The sequence below is a fragment of the Vulpes lagopus genome, chromosome 12 (assembly GCF_018345385.1).
Source record: "Vulpes lagopus strain Blue_001 chromosome 12, ASM1834538v1, whole genome shotgun sequence".
Classification (NCBI taxonomy): domain Eukaryota; kingdom Metazoa; phylum Chordata; class Mammalia; order Carnivora; family Canidae; genus Vulpes; species Vulpes lagopus.
Window position 1 is genome coordinate 40,897,059 of NC_054835.1, and position 17,318 is coordinate 40,914,376.

At 41.2% G+C, this 17,318-nt stretch overlaps 1 protein-coding gene across 5 annotated transcripts in view; it reads right to left on the reverse strand.

Annotated features, from left to right (window-relative positions):
• STAT3 (signal transducer and activator of transcription 3) overlaps positions 1–17,318 on the reverse strand; it is a 73,979-nt gene that overhangs the window by 16,128 nt on the left and 40,533 nt on the right. For 4 of the 5 annotated variants that reach the window (XM_041724944.1, XM_041724942.1, XM_041724943.1 and 1 more), the window contains exons 2-11: positions 16,279–16,429; positions 14,758–14,902; positions 13,920–14,018; positions 6,412–6,507; positions 6,132–6,213; positions 5,804–5,898; positions 5,475–5,626; positions 2,269–2,427; positions 2,047–2,139; positions 935–994 (exon numbers count right to left, since the gene is read on the reverse strand). In XM_041724944.1, coding sequence (XP_041580878.1) covers positions 935–994; positions 2,047–2,139; positions 2,269–2,427; positions 5,475–5,626; positions 5,804–5,898; positions 6,132–6,213; positions 6,412–6,507; positions 13,920–14,018; positions 14,758–14,902; positions 16,279–16,406 — 1,109 coding nt within the window. In that variant the 5' untranslated portion in view covers positions 16,407–16,429. The remainder of the gene's footprint in view (positions 1–934; positions 995–2,046; positions 2,140–2,268; positions 2,428–5,474; positions 5,627–5,803; positions 5,899–6,131; positions 6,214–6,411; positions 6,508–13,919; positions 14,019–14,757; positions 14,903–16,278; positions 16,430–17,318) is intronic. The other variant, XM_041724941.1, reaches the window with a different exon arrangement.

Below are 17,318 nucleotides of genomic sequence, written 5' to 3' on the forward strand. Positions count from 1 at the left end.
CAGTATCAGGTTTTCCCATAATTAATTCCTGAATAATCCATCCTTTACTCAGTGATTTGAGATATCATTTTAAACGTATATTAATTCTTTCTATAAATATGAAGTCTATTTCTGGACATAAGGTTTTGTTTTAATGATCAATCAATTTGTTCCTGCCCTAGTAACACACTCATTTAGTAACTGAATTTACATTTTAGTAACTGAATTTAAATGTGATACATTTTAATATATGGCAAGGCATCTTCCTACACCACTCCTATTTATCTTTATTCATTAAAAATTTTTTTTGAAAGTGGAATGGTGGTTGCTAGGGGCTGGGAGGACAGGGAAACGGGAATTTGTTATTTAATGGTTGGAAAGTTTCCATGTTGCAAGATGAAGTTCTGGAGATCTGTTGCACAACAATGTGAATTTATGTAACACTATACACTTATAAATGATTAAAATGGTAAATTTTATGTTAAATTTTTTACCATAATAAATAAATAAATAAATAAATAAATAAATAAATAAATAAATAAATCCTTTTAAAAAACAAACAATGTTTGGTTATTTTTCTCATCTAAGATACAGCTTGAAGAGCAAGTCAAGAGTTTAAGAAATTCTATACGCATTTTGCTTATGCCACATTAACCTTCTCAAGAAGGATCAACATCTTTATAATAAAAGTCTGCAGGTAAAAAATTAAAGAAAAAGGAGGACCCAGGGTCACAATAGCAATCACAACTCATATCTGTACCACCAGCTTTGTGGTTTTTTGTTCAGGCATGCAAATGACAATGAACTGCAAGACTTTTGAAAACTTCTATTCAAAAAATGAAGATCCCCAAATGGAGATAAAGCCTCTAAGTTCACATGATAATTATCCAAGTTCTCATTTCTGTCTCTCATTTGAAAAAAGAAAAAAAAAAAAGATAACATACAGAGTACTTACTTGTCAATGCACACTTTAATTTTAAGCTGATAATTTAACTCCGGGAATTTGACCAGCAATCTATTTCAAAAGAAAGTGGGAGGGAAAGTTTTTGAGTAAAGAAAAAAATATATCAGTTTTAAAAACAAGTCAATAGGCTACACCATTAACTCCTACTCAAAGGAATACAGAATTCATAACCCTTCATTTCTAAAAGGTGAATAAAACACAATCCCAGATTCCTCTTCCTACTAGTGCCATCTTTGACCTTACACTGAGTATCACCCCTTCAGCCCCATTGTTACTGATAGAAAGCGTAAAAACCACAAACTTGGACAAAGTTGTATGAGATTTACAAAAAGGATAATGAAAGTCGTTTCATGAGAATTATTACAGGAACACGCGCTCTGCAGCTGGTATGCTTTCTGTTAAGCCTGAAACCTAACACTCAGTTTCTAAAGAGGGAAATTTCACTGCAGAAGACCAAACCCCAATATACCTGTCCTGACTTGGGTGTGAAAGTCACACCCCACCCTGCAGGCCCACCACCCACCTGCTCTATGGCCTCTTAGCTTCTATATCTCGATACCTTACTCTTTCCCCTAAAATTCTTAGGGAAAAGTAGGCACCAAGGATAGAACATAACCAGGATTATTGTGCCTCTGTTGCAGGGATGAAGGAGACACAATGGCCCAAGACTATAGGCCTGAAATTGTAGGAATATATTCATGTAACCTCAAAAAGAGGTAATCATTCCTTAGCTTTTGACAGGAGAATTAAGAAGCAAATTGATACGATATTATGCCAGCAAATTCCATACCCACTATACTACCACCCGTGAGGCCTAGAAAGAAAACTCTGGCCATCAACTCGGCTCTCATCCTAAGAACATCTCTCAATAAAATATCCACCAGGGACACCTGGGTGGCTCAGTGGTTGAGCGTGTGCCTTCAGACCAGGGCATGATCCCAGAAGTCCCAGGGTCAAGTCCCACATCAGGCTCCCTGCATGGATCCTGCTTCTCTCTCTGCCTATGTCTCTGCCTCTCTCTGTGTGTCTCTCATGAATAAATAAATAAATAACATTTATTTAAAAAATAAAATATCTATCAAAAGAGGAAATATGGGGCCCACCTGACTTTGGTAGTGAACTGGACGCCAGTCTTGATGACTAACGGCCGGTCAGGATGCATGGGCATGCAGGGCTGCCGCTCAACCACAAAGGCACTGAAAGGCAAAGAGGACAGCAGTCCACATACACACTCTGCAGTGAACTGGTTTTTGTTCTACGCCTCAAAGCAAAGGAGGTGGTGGGGTGGGGAGCGATGAGGGAAAGGAACCGGAATTCGAAGTTACCTTTTCATTAAGTTCCTAAACAGCTCTACAATCCTCTCCTCTAGCATTGGCCGGTGCTGGACGATGGGATCCCCTTTATAGGACACTTTTTGTTGTAACTCCTCCAGTTTCTTAATTTGTTGGCGGGTCTGAAGTTGTGACTCTGCTAATGAGGTTATCCTGCCAATAAAATGAGAAAGCTACCAGTTACTAAGTGAGTGCACACTGGTGAGCTGGAGAAGGGGAAGGGAAGCCCACAGATATAAACACCACCATGCAGTCCCTTCGGATAAGAAAGGGGGAATTTTTTTATTATTGTGGTATAACGTAACATTTATCACTTGTGAGTGTATCATTCAGCAATATCAAATAAAAAAATGGGGGGCACCTGGCTGGCTCAGTTGGTAAAGCATGTGCCGTCTGATCTCGGGGTTATAAGTTCAAGCCCCATGTTGGGTGCAGCGCTTATGTAAGTAAGTACATAAGTAAATAAATAAATAAATATAAGAAATAGGGATTTTGCATTTTAACAGTTCCTTCTTAAAATTTAACATTTCAAAGAGAGCTGGGATAGAGGAAGAAGTGTTAAAACTTATATCCCTAAGAAGCAGGAATAGAATAATCATCAGAAAGTGACAAGAAAGGGCACCTGGGTGGCTCAGTTGGTTAAGCATCTGTCTTTGGCTCAGGTCATGATCTCAGAGTCCTGGGATTGAGCCCAGGGTGGAGCTTCCTGCTCAGCGGGGAGCCTGCTTCTCCCTCTCCCTCTGCCCTTCCCCCTGATTATGTTCTCTCTCTCTCTCTCCCCCTCTCTCTTAAAATAAATAAAATCTTAAAAAAAAAAAAAAAAAAGAAAGAAAGTGACAAGCATTCAAACCCAGGTATGGAGAACATTAAATATGAAATGTGGTACTGCCTTTATCCTAACCCATCCTTGTACCAAAATGTGGGAAATGTAGGCAATTAGACATCCCAAGAGGATGGACTTGAGTTAGCTCTGTCACTTACTATCTGTGTAACCCTGGCCACATCCCTTTGCCAGCACAGGTCTTTGTGTCCCCTTGCATGACAGAAGAGGTTGAAGCGCATGATTAATAAACACTAAAAGACCTTGAAGAGAGAAGGCCAGAGATGTGGGGGTGTGTGGAGCATGAGGAGGAACAGGACAGCTGCTGAGATTTCTGGGCTCCCCAACTCTCTTTTGCCACTTACATTCTCCCATTGCCAGAACTTAAGCTTTCTGGGTCCCTGACCAGAAAACACTTAACACTGCTTTAAGTGAATTAACAAAATTCAGGGTTAGTGAGGATATGTACCAACAGGCTTTCTCATGTAGGGCTATCCTAAATTTCCAATGTCATGCTCTAAGTCTCTAGGTGCCCCTTTATGTCAAATTTCTCATAGTTCAAGCCCATGCATCATGCACATTGCTGGGCCTTGCACATCTGGATGCTCACTAAAGATCTGCTGCATAAATGAAAGCAAAAGAGCAGACAAAGAATGAGTCCACTAAAAAAAAAAAAAAAAAAAGAATGATTCCACTGATGTGACAATGTAGAGATGACCATCTTTTTTTTCTTTTTTTAAAGATTTAACTTATTAATTTGAGAGAGAGAATGTGCATTGGGGGTAGGGGTGGGGGCCAGAGAAAGAGGGACAAGCAGACTCTATACTGAAGGCACAGCCCAACACAGGGCTCAGTCTTACGACCCTGAGGATCAGGACCTGAAACAAAATAAAGAGTTGGACGCTTAACCAACAAAGTCACTCAGTTGCCCCTAGAGATGACTATCTTTATGGATATATGTTCAATAACAGATGGCCATTGAAATTTTAGCTGTAGGTATCTCTGAACAATTGGTTTTTATTTATTTTTATTTTTTTAAAGTTTTCATTTATTTATTTGATAGAGAGAGAAAGAGAACACAAGCAGGGGGAGTGGCAGAGGGAGAGGGAAAAGCAGAACCGGATCCCAGGATCCTAGAATCACGATCTGAGCTAAAGGCAGATCTTTAACTGCCACCCAGTTATCCCTGAATGATTGGTTTTTATTTTTTTTATTTACTTTTTATTTTTAGAAGATTTAATTTATTTATTCATGACAGACACACACAGAGAGAGGCAGAGACACAGACAGAGGGAGAAGCAGGCTCCATGCAAGGAGCCCGATGTGGGAGTCAAACCCGGGAATCCGGGATCACACCCTGGGCCAAAGGCAGGCACTAAACTGCTGAGCCACCCAGGGATCCCCAATGATCGGTTTTTAAAAGGCTCTTCTTCTCTTTAATAATTTCCTGTGTATGAAGTGGTTTCCCTTATAAACAGTATGTGTCATTTTAGATTATTAGAGTAACTAAAATTCAAACTTTGGTCTGTGCTACATAGTTAAGCCAAAAGTTTTTTTTTTATTTTTATTTTTTATTTATTCATGATAGACAGAGAGAGAGAGAGGCAGAGACACAGCTAGAGGGAGAAGCAGGCTCCATGCCGGGAGCCCGACATGGGACCCTGGGTCAAAGGCAGGCGCCAAACCGCTGAGCCACCCAGGGATCCCTAAGCCAAAAGTTTTATTTAAAATATTAAATAAAACAGGGGCAACTGGGTAGCTCAGTTGGTTGGATGACCAACTCTTGGTTTTGGCTCAGATCGTGATCTCACTGGCAAGGGGCTCTGCACTCAGTGCAGGATCTCCTTCAGATTCTCTCCCTTCCTCCCTCTCCTCCTCTGCCCCTCCCTCCACATACTCTCTCACTCTCTCTAATAAAGAAATTATTAAATAAAAACATAGTTAAGATATAGCAACATAAGCAAATTTTTATTTTTAAATGGCTCAAATGGGGTGGCTGGGTGGCTCAGTAAGTTAAGTGGCTGCCTTGGGCTCAGGCCATGATCCCAGAGTCCTGAGATCAAGCCCTGCATCAGGCTCCCTGCTCTACAGGGAATCTGCTTCTCCTTCTCCCTCTGCTGTTCCCCATCTTGTACTCTCTGGCTCTCTCTCTGTGTCAAATAAATAAAATAAAAATCTTTAAAAAAATAAAAATAAAAGTAAAAAATAAATTTGGCCCAAATAAAGTAAAACTCTTCAGATTTTAACTCTCAGACTTAATTTGAGGACATGAAAGCTGCACCTGTGAGATGGCACCCAACTCCTGAGCCTGCAGTTATGACCATGTTTTTATAGCACAGCTTTCTAGAAAGAAAGGAGGCACTTCTCTGTCATTTTTTACCAGTTTTCTAGGCGATCTAGGCAGATGTTGGGGGGGCCTCCAATGCACGCAATCTGTTGCCGCCTCTTCCAATCAGCCAGCTCTTCATCGGTGAGAGTTTTCTGCACGTACTCCATAGTTGACAACAGCCCCGCTAACTCACTCACGATGCTCTGGTTGGAAACCCAAATAAAGTCAGAAAACATTTTCTCAGACCATCCCTAACCACACTCTAGTCAATTCCAGAGAAGGAATTTATTAGAAACCAGGCAAGTTCTGCCACAAGATGCCATACAGGTTGGGGGGGGGGGGGCGGCACAAAGGGGGAGGGGCGGTAACAGTGCTCTTACCCGCCGCATCTGGTCCAGTGCAGTGAGCATCTGCTCCAACTGCTGCATCTTCTGTCTGGTCACCGATTGGTTGTTTCCATTCAGATCCTGCATGTCTGTGGACGAAGGAAAACCTCCTTGGCCTGATGGAATACTTGTATCCTTAACCATGGTGCTCCCCGAAGCGCTAGTAGCCACCCCCCACCCCACCCAACCCCCATACCCCTGTGTGTCACCTCCACCCCCAGCACCATGTCTAAACAGATGCCAGATCCGGTAAGTCCTGAAACTCAGGGAACAGGCTCACTTTCTACAGTGGATTTTAATGTCTCCAATATTATTCACTTGCCTCCTTGACTCTTGAGGGTTTTGTAGTTGAAATCAAAGTCATCCTGGAGATTCTCGACCACTTTCATTTTCTGTTCTAGATCCTGTTTCAAACAAAGACACAAAACAAACCAAAGCAAAAGAAAACAAAACAAAAAAGCAGAAGTGAAAAAGATTTTCCTGGGAAGAGGGAAAAGAAAGTTTCTGAGAATTAAAATGGAGCCAAAACCTCAAAAAAGACACACGCAGGACCCACAGGCAATGTCCCCAAGGAAAGGCTTCCTGCCCACGACTTGCTTCACCTGTACTCGCTTCCGAACATCTTGAAGATGCTGCTCCAGCATCTGTTGCTTCTCCGTCACCACGGCGGCTGTGGGGTGGCTGGCCTGGCCCCCTTGCTGCCAGAGAAGGGAATCAGCACACATGAGAATGCGGGAAATAAAGGGAGAAAAATACTCTCCCCCTCTGTCCAGTAGCCATCCCACCCACTGCCCTTCCTCTTTGGCTGTGGTGTGGCTGCAACTGGGAGGGAAAGGGAAACAGAGGTAGTGGTGGGGCAATGTCAGGGTGATGCCACAGAGGCTCTCCCGACACCTTGTCTCTGCTCTTGCCTTTTTAACCTTAAGCCATTCTAGAAAGCCATTCTGTGTTGCACTAGGAGACCACATGTTGAGCTAAGACATGGTCCCTACCTTCAAAAACCTCATTCTAGGCTAAGTATGTTAAAAACATTCAGAAAAATAGGGACATCTGGGTGGTTCAGTTGTTTAAGCGCCTGCATTTGGCTCAGATCATGATCCTGGGATCCTGGGATCAAGCCCCACACTGGACTTCCTGCTCAGCGGGAGGCCTCCTTCTCCCTTTCCTGCTGCCTTTGCCACTCCTCCTACTCATGCTCGCTCTCTCTCTCTCTTTCTCTCCCGAATAAATAAAATCTTTTTAAATTTTCAGAATAATTATGACTGCAGATCTCGGATGCCTATTTAGTGTAGGTGGTGTCCAACACATTTCTGTGGCATAATAAAAAAGCCACTGTCCCAGAGGTGAAATGCCAGATTAAGAGAAAATACCTCAGAGGAGAAGGGGAAGCTGGTACCTTGAAAAGGTCAAATAGCACATGAAATGTGAACATGGTAAACTTTGTCAAAATAATAGGATATCTGGGCACGTGGCTGCCTTAGTTGGAGGAGCATGCAGGCCTTCACCTCAGGGTTGTAAGTTCAAGCCCCATGCTGGGTACAAAGATTACTTAAAATGAATAAATCAATAAAAACTTAAAAATAAAGAGTAATAAGATACTTGAGCCCCAAAAAAAAGACCACATAGGGGAGCCTGGGTGGCTCAGTCGGTTAGGTGGCCAACTCTTGATTTCGGCTCAAGTCTTATCTCGGAGTTGTGGGATCAAGGTACATCAGGCTCTGTGCTCAGTGGGGAGTCTGCTGGAGATTCTCTCCCTCACCCTCTGTCCCTCCACCTGCTTGAGTGCATGCTCTCTCAAATAAATAAATCTTAAAAAAAAAAAAAAAAAGCTATAGTAATCAAGACAGTGTATGTTGGTATAGGACTGAGGTATCAACCACTGGAACAGAATTGAGAGTCCAGGAAAGACATCATAGGCCCAGTTTTCCAAACTAGAAATTCTGTCTCAGAGACAGACTTCACACTGAATCACCAAATCCTCCTGGCTCTGTGCTCTGTAATTACACAAACAGATCTCTAGTGCCCCGGCTCAGCTTCAGCCCCAACTATTGACCTTTTTGCCTCTAATCCTCATTTCCAATCTGGTTTCTACACTGATACCAGGAGTCACCAAAATAGATCCAAACATGCCAGTTCTACAGGGACCCATTCTCCCCCTTTCCAATTGTCCCCAACCAAGTCCACAGAACACAAACTTCCCTGAGAAACTTAGAGAAGGCAACCTCCTCTCCTATTTATTCTCTTCAGAGGGGGAGTGACTCATCTGATTAGGAAAAAGACTCTGCACTCACAGATCTTCGAAGAACCCAGCACTTTAGCTGGTACTTCTCCTCCACCTCTGCCTTCCTAGGGTACACTCGGGGCAGAAGTGAGTGCCTGGTTTCTAGAAGCAGTTCTAGAGACCTAGCGCTCTGTGTTCAGTAAGTATTAGTCTCTGGTCTTTGAAGCTCCAATATGGATGGCTGGGGATGTGATGCTTTGCAAACCCAATCTCTGCACCCCAAGATCTAATATAGGGGCAGGCATCAGAGATCCCCAAGGGTTGCCAGCCCAAATCATGTTTTCCAGTTTTGTTTTACCAACAACAATACAGCTCAGACTTTGGTCTGTTTTTGACTGCCAGGTCTATTTCTAAATTGGCACTGTACGTAAAGGGGAATAAATACTACCCACGGGGATCCCTGGGTGGCGCAGCAGTTTAGCGCCTGCCTTTGGCCCAGGGCGCTATCCTGGAGCCCCGGGATCGAATCCCATGTCGGGCTCCCGGTGCATGGAGCCTGCTTCTCCCTCTGCCTGTGTCTCTGCCTCTCTCTCTCTCTCTGACTATCATAAAAAAAAAATTAAATTAAATTAAAAAATAAATAAATAAATAAATACTACCCACGGAAGCCTGCCTCTAGTACCCTTATAAAACACTATTGGCTCCCCGCTGCTTCCAGGTATATCCATCTCAACCCAGCACAGACAGATGCTTCACACAATCTGATGACAAATGAAGCCTTCCCTCCCTGTGTTGCAGTTATCCCAAACTACTCAGTCTTCCCACACACACAGCATGTTTTTCACACTCTACCTCCTCACGAGCTGTCCGCTCAGCTTGGCATGTGCTTCTGCCCAAGCACCCCTAAACTCATTCACCTTCAATCAAACCCAGTGCAACTATTTGCTCTCCTGTAAAACCTTACTCAACTTCTGTAGGCAAAATTACTCACATCTTCCTCTATGTTTCTCTCACTTTGACTGTTTGTATATCTATCATCCCAACTAGACTGAGAGCCCTGGTTAGTAGGGATCACATCTACTCATCTTCCTCTCTGATGCTCTACTCATAAGATACTTAAGAATATGCCAGATGATGTAAACAGAGAAAATAACAGCAAGGCCTAGGCTGAGGCCGCAAATATTCAATTCATAGTTCTAGATCAAGGGCTGAAAATTTTTCCTGCAGAGGTCAGATGGTAAATATTTTTGGCTTTGTGGGTCATACGGTCTCTGCTGCAAATACTCAGCCCTGTCATCGCAGCATAAAAGCAAACACAGACAACGTATTGCTAAATGGGTGTGGCTGTATTCCCCAAAATTTCATTTACAAAAACAGGCATAACAGGCTGGATTTGGGCCATCGGTACTGTTTGCCAACCCTGTATCTACAAGATTGGGAACATCCGTAGGGCATCTACTCTCCCCTGCCTCTTATGACAAAGTTAGAGCCTGTACCCACATTGGCTCAAATCGAGTATTTTTATCTTATGGGACAGGATGAAAATATAAAGGTTCTCCATGACAGAAAACTCCAAAACCCATGCATGGGTGAGCACTCTTTGATAACCTCCTGGTTTCCAGTGCCTCCAACAGTAGTGTTATCTGTTCCCCCTTGCCCATATCTGAGCACATCAACACTCTACTTAAAGTTCTTCAGCGGGTTTTCATTTCTTACAGTCTTGGTGACATTGATGATGCGGGTGATAGTGACTGCGACAGCAGCAGCTAAGGGAAGTTGCCGTTTACTTCACACGTATGTGTCAGGTACTGTTTTAAGCATTTTACAGGCATGGATTCATTTAGTTCTAGAAAGTAGGTACTATAATCATTCCCAATGGAGGAACATTCCCACTGCCTGAGGTTTACACAGCAAGTGGCAAAGCTATGAGGCTCAAACCTAGGCAGTCTGGCCCCCAAACCCTTGTGGTAAACCGCTTTTCCAAAGCCCAGTCGATGGGTACGACTACCTAAAGGTGTTTACAATATGGCCCTTGACCTTTCCTTATCCAACCAGATGCTGAATTTTTCCACAACCCTTCCCAAGAATAAATGTGTTAATGTCTCCAGGTCTGATCATGATCTTCTCTCTGCCTGAGTGCTCTCTCCTCATCAGCTGGGTATACATGTAATCAGCCTTAAGTCTTGGCTCAAACACAATCTCTCTTTCTCTGTGATACCTGCCCTGACTCCCTCAGTTAGGCTTACATGTCCTTTCTTCTATGTTCTGGCTACATCTTTGTCATATCAGAGAAAAAAAAAAAAGTACTCTTATGTTCACAGCAGCATTATTTACAACAGCCAAAAGGTGGACACCACCCATGTGTCCCTCAACAGATGAATGGACAAACAAAATGTGGTCTATATACTGTGGAGTATTATTCAGCCTTTGAAAGGAAGGAAATTCCAACTCATTTACAACAAGGATGGACTGTAAGTAAGGAATTACGGTAAGTGAAGGAAGCCAGGCACAAAAATACAAACTGTGTATGAGTCTACTGCTATGAGGTCCCAAATTCACAGAGACAGAAAGTAGAGTGGTGGTGGCCAGGGGTTGCAGTGAGAGGGGAACAAAGAACTGTTGTTTAATGGGTATAGATTTTAGTTTTGTCAGATGAAAAGAGTCCTGGAGAGGAATTGTAGAACAATGTAAGTGAACTCAACACTACTATCCTGTACACTTAAAAACGGTTCAGATAGGGGCGACTGGGTGGTTCAGGTAGATAGGCATCTGCCTGCAGCTCCAGTCACGATCTCAGGGTCCTGGGATCCAGCCCTGCATCAGGTTCCTGTTCACTTCTCCCTCTCCCTCTACCTCTTCCCCTCCCCCACTCATGCTCTCTCCCTCTCTCTCTCAAATAAAGAAAAGCTTTAAAAAAAAGGCTCAGATGGTAAATTTTATGTTACGTGTATTTTATCAAAAACATTTTTTAAAGTGGAGTGGGGGAAGAAAAAAAAGTCTCTGATTATAGTAAAGAAAATAAAACCCACTTAGAGAAAGTAAAAAAAGTCTCCTATAACCAACCACTGTGATGAATCAGGTATAAAACATTCCAGACATTTTATCATACATACCAATAATATATGCATATTGCATACAAGTGTTTTTACTATTATGAATCAGATCTTTTCTTCCCTGACATTTTCTAACAGGTTACTGTTGCTATTATATAAGAGAACTACATAAGATTCTTAAAATATTTATCTTGAATGCAGTCATCTTTCTGAACTCTTCTTAGTGTCAATGGTTTTTTTATTTTTTTTATTTCTCTTGGATCTTATAGGAAGACCTATCTATCTATAAATAATGACAATTTTGTCTCTAGCTTTCCAATATTTAAACCCAATTCCTTTTTCTGTTTTACTGTATTAGTTGCATCCTTCATAAAAATATCAATTGTAGGAGGCATCCTCAATTTTGTAACTGTTTTGTTTTGTTTTGTTTTAAGATTTATTTATTTGAGGGCAGCCCCGGTGGTTCAGCGGTTTAGTGCCTGCCTTCAGCCTGGGGGCATGATCCTAGAGACCCGGGATCAAGGCTTGTGTTGGGTTCCCTACATGGAGCCTGCTTCTCCCTCTGCCTGTGTCTGCCTCTCTCTCTCTCTCTCTCTGTGTGTGTGTGTGTCTGTCATGAATAAATAAATAAAATCTTAAAAAAATTTTATTTGAGATAGACAGAGAGTGGGGTAAGAGGGGCAGAGGGAGAGAATTCTCGAGCAGACTTCCCATGGAGTGGGGAGCCCAATACTGGGCTCAATCTCTCGACCCATGAGATCATGATCCTAGCAGAAACCAAGAGCACACTTAACCAACTGAACCACCCAGGTGCCCTTTGTATCTGTTTTTAATGAAAATACTTTAGTATTTAGTGTTTCACCATTGTGCATTCTGTTCCATTTGGTTTCTGACAATATTCTTTATTGTATTAAGAAGGTCCTGACAAATATTCTTTACTATGTTAAGAAATTATTTTCATCTAGAATGGGCACTAAGTTTTGTTGTCTAACAAAAATATCATTTTTCTTCTTTAACTTACTAATTTAATGAATTACATTAATAAAATTCTTGATCCTAATGTTGAGCCATCCTTGCATTCCAAAAATATAAGCCATGCTTGGTACACTAAAAAAGATACCAAAATCCTAACCATTTTCTTTACTTACACTTCTTTTTTAGGCTTTTATATTAGGATTATTCCAACCTCATAAAATAAGCTGGAAATACCTCTTGTCTTTTTATACTTTGAAAGAGTTTAAATGATAATAGAACTATCTATACCACAAAAGTTGTTAAAACAAAACCTTTGAAACCATCGGGTCTATTGGCTTTTTTGGTGGGATAGGGAGTGTACATTTTTTAAAAGTCTTTTTTTCAATATATTTTTTATGGTCATTGATCTATTTATTTAGTATTTTTTTTAGTATATTTTAATTTTGTGTTTTATTGCATTATGAAGTTGTTTGATTTTTCTCTTTATGCCAGACCACAACCACCTCAAAAGCAAGGGTCAAAACTCATGTAACACATAGGATATGTACACACATACACACATAATAGATCAGATATTATAGATATATTAGATATTCTAAATGTTCTAGATAGATAATATATCTAGACAGATAATATATTAATATACTAGATAGACATGTCTCTCATATATTAATGTAAGTGAGAAGACCAGTAGCATGAAACTGTTCTTCAATGGGCCAGTTAGTGTCATGTTATCTCTATTCCCTAAACTAATTGTATCTCTAGCTCTAGTGAGCATACTCTCAAAGTTAACCACAAAAGAGAAATGCATATGAACCTGAATGATTTAATCCCAAACCATCTCCAAGGCTATACACCTAAGAAGAGTACATTATCATACCTCACTGGGGCAAATGTGAACTGTTACAGTTGGGGAAAGGAATCTAGACTTATAAAATTAAAATACATAAATCCTTTGACCTAGCAATTCCATGCCTGAAAATCTATCATAGAGAAGTCAAAGCACAAATATGTAAAGTTGTAAAGAGAGACACTGTAGTAATTTTTATAATGGAAAAGAAAAACTAGAATGGAGCAAATGTCTATCAAAGAGGGGAAAATTGCATAAATTACAGCAAATCTACACCACAGAATATTATGCAGCAAATAAAGAAAATGACTTAAGTTTATACAACTTGACACTAAAGGATTTATAGGATATAATATTAAATGAAAAAAGCCAGATACAGAGAATTAAATTCATTTAAATATGGGGTGTGGGGGATCCCTGGGTGGCTCAGCAGTTTAGCGCCTGCCTTTGGCCCAGGGCGTGGTCCTGGAGTCCTGGGATCAAGTCCCACGTCGGGTTCCTGGCATGGAGCCTGCTTCTCCCTCCTCTTGTGTCTCTGCCTCTCTCACTCTTTCTATGTCTATCATAAATAAACAAATCTTTAAATAAATAAATAAATAAATATGGTGTGTGTGTGTGTATGTGTTTTCTGTAGTTTATACAAGGCTGGAGAAAGGCATGAAAGGATATACACTAGACTATTAATGTTGATTTCCTGGGAAGAGATAATAAAGAGAGGGAATGACATCTTAGATTTTTGTAAAATTTTCTTCCTTGTACTATTGTATTGTGTCATTTTAATTCTTTGTACTATTGTATTGTGTCAAGTTTTAATTTTTTTAAAGAAGAGTACATTATGTACTCAAGAAAAAAAATAAATTCTTTTCATTGTTTAAAAGAAAACCCCCAGTACATCCACTTCTACCATGGAAGTCAGTGTCCATCCTAATGACTGTGTAAGAGCAAGCACATCTTTGTGCACAAGAAGAAAAGCACATCTTCAATAGTACTTTGTTTCTTCCCATGTCTCACCTGAGCTGCAGTGGCTGCAGTTTGTAGCAGGCGGGACTCTTCCCACAAACACCGGGCCACAATTCGGGCAATCTCCATTGGCTTCTCCAGATATCTGCTCTATAAGTAGGAGAGAGAAAATGAAAAGTAGCAGTAAACTAAGAAGATGTGGACCCAAAAGATTACATCTACTACATGAAACAATAAAACAAGGGCCTCAGAACCTGACTTCCACCGGTGGGAGATGAAGGAAGAACAGAAAAAAGACCGTCACAATGAGATATACTTCTGTGACAAAAGGTACATTAGTCTGAGTCTTTGGACAATATGCTATCGTGGTCTTACATGGAGGTGACAGACCTTGTCCGCGGGTGTCCAATTATGGTCAAACATTTAACATTGAAAAATAAGTCATCTGGGGTATTTGGGTGGCTCAGTTAGTTGGGCATCTGACTCTTGACTTTGAGTCAGGTCATGATCTCAAGATCATGGGATTGAGCCCTGCACTGGGCTCTGCTGGGCATGGAGCCTGGTGAAGATTCTCTCTGCCCACATCCCCCCACTAAAAAAAAAAAATTAGATCATCTTCCTATGAAACCACTAGTTCTGATCTTGTTATTAACATGCTAATGTAATACGATTACCGTTAACAATTATGTGATGACGTCAACGGACAAAAGAATTGGATTTCAGATAATGATGCTCAAGGGAGGGTACACAGAGGTTTGAGAAAGGGCTAATAATTTCTCCTTTGACTTAAAGTACAAGATAGAATCTCATTACCCAGGCTAATGAGAAGAGAAATACTTCCTGGACAGAAGCTAACATCCTACTCTGCAGGGTCAGTTTCTTATCACACCTGAAGGAACTGCTTGATTCTTCGCAGATTGTGCTGATAGAGAACATTTGACTCCTGTAGAAAACGGCTGTACTGCTGGTCAATCTCACCCAAGAGATTATGAAACACCAAAGTAGCATGTGATTCTTTGCTGGCTGCATATGCCCTGGGAAAAGAAAGAAGGATACAGAATGATTCTGAAACCTACATACACTCGCATGCACACACATGCGCACACATGCATGCACAGAAATCACCATCAAGGAGCGAAGAAAACAAGACAAACCTGATGCTTTAACTCACTCATCACTTTAGATTCACCTTGCTCAGCAACAAGATATGTCATGAATTTAATGATTATTAACAATTATAATCAGATACTACAAGCCACTGTCATAGTCTATACTTAAAATATATTAGTATATATAAGATTAATATCTTATATACTTATAAGATATTAGAGCAAAGTGAACAGATATGCTAGTTTGCTTTCTCAGCTCCACAGCCAGATTATTAGTAGCAAATAAGCAATCCCAGGCTGGGGTGGCCCATCTCCATCATCTCTGACTCACCTCCCTGGGCCCTCACCAAATTCTAGAAGAAACTAGGTCATAGGCCTGAATTAAATGAAAATTAATAGATGGATCTGAACATATCAAAATGAAAAAAAAAAAAGGGATACCTGGGTGGCTCAGTCTGTTAAGCATCTGACTCTTGGTTTTGGCTCAGGTCATGACCTCAGGGTTGTGAGATGAAGACCCGTGTGACTTCTGCACTGGGCATGGAGCCTGCTTAAAATTAAGATTCTCGGGGCACTTGGTGGCTCAATTGGTTGAGCATCTGCCTTCGGCTCAGGTCATGATCTCAGGGCCTAGGATCGAGCCCCACATGAGGCTCCCTGTTCAGCAACGAGCCTGCTTCTCCCTCTTCCCTACCCCTGTTCTCCTGCTATCTCTATCTCAAATAAATAAATAAAATCTTTAAAACAAATAAATAAATAAATATAAAAATAAGATTCTCTCTCTCCCTCTGCCCTTTCCTGGAGCTCTCTCTCAAAAAAAAAAAAAAAAAAAAAAAAGGAAATAGTTGTTGGAATTCTGAGCCATTATATTCTCTATGAATGAGTTTATTTCTCTTACTCTGTGTCTCATTCCTTTAATTAAAGGGGAATCAGAATTATGGTCCCAATTTCCACCCATGAGAGAACTCTCACTGAAGCAAAAAATATTTGTAGTGCATCCCTGGAGTGTCAGAACACACAGAGGACCTCGGCAAGGAAATGAGATTCAAATCAGCCTTCAAAACAGCTACCCCAGGCAGGCTGCTTCGAGGTGCCAAGAGACAGTTGCCCACACACACTTCTAATGGATAAAATGCTTTTGCAAGACTGTGAGTACTTCTTTATCTCCTGATCTCTTTCATCCCATCACCTGTACCCATCAGTTTTTTTATGAAATAGGACAGAGTTAAGCTAGAATAGGTTATGTTTCCTGACTCAAATCAAAACTTGACACTTTGGGGAATTTCTCAGGAAGGACTTACCAATCTTGACTCTCGATCCACGGGGCCAGAAACTGCCGTAGCTCCATTGGGAAGCTGTCGCTGTACAGCTGATGAAGCTGCTCTAAGTACCGTGTGTCGAGTTGCTGTAGCTGATTCCATTGGGCCATCCTGTGGAAATCAGGGGTCCCAACTGTAAACCAAAATGTTCATATGGTCACTGCAAGCACTAGTGTGAGTAAACAATCTAGAAACACCACATCTACCCAACACAGGCATCAGGTCTGTGATTAGGGATACAAGATGCTTTGGACAGGATCCTATATGTTTCTCCCAGTTTACAGCAACACAGACACATTGATAGTCTCTACCTCTGGAAGCACACTACAGTTTCTCCTACACTGGGATGTCAATGGGAGCATGGCATCTGCCAAGTTCCAGAATCCATTAACTACCAGAGGTATGTGAAGTTGAAAAATACCTTAACTTCCAGATTTCCACTTCCTCATCTATAAAACAGAGATCATCATTCCCACCTCTCACGGCTGTTGAGATAATACTTTTAAATATCTCAGTTCAGTATGTGCCATGCAACAGATGCTCAACAGATGTCAGCTCCTTTCTTTCTACTCTATCCCCCTTTTTAAGAGGGTTAAGTGGAAGATATAGTCAACAAACATACGCTAAACCCAATATGTGGGATGTAGCTGTTCAGCAAAGATACAGAGCTAACTCTAAGAATATAGGTTTAAAAGTATAAGCAAAGACCTTCCTGGGATTCTCTCACTCAATGAAAAGCAATTTTGTTTTTAAAATTTCTCAGTTGAGGGATCCCTGGGTGGCGCAGCGGTTTGGCACCTGCCTTTGGCCCGGGGCGCAATCCTGGAGACCCGGGATCAAATCCCACGTCCGGCTCCTGGTGCATGGAGCCTGCTTCTCCCTCTGCCTGTGTCTCTGCCTCTCTCTCTCTCTCTCTCTCTCTCTCTCTCTCTCACTGTGACTATCATAAATAAATAAATAAAAATTTTAAAAGTTCTCAGTTGAGGATGAGAAAGAAGAGAGGCTAAATACCAGTCATACAA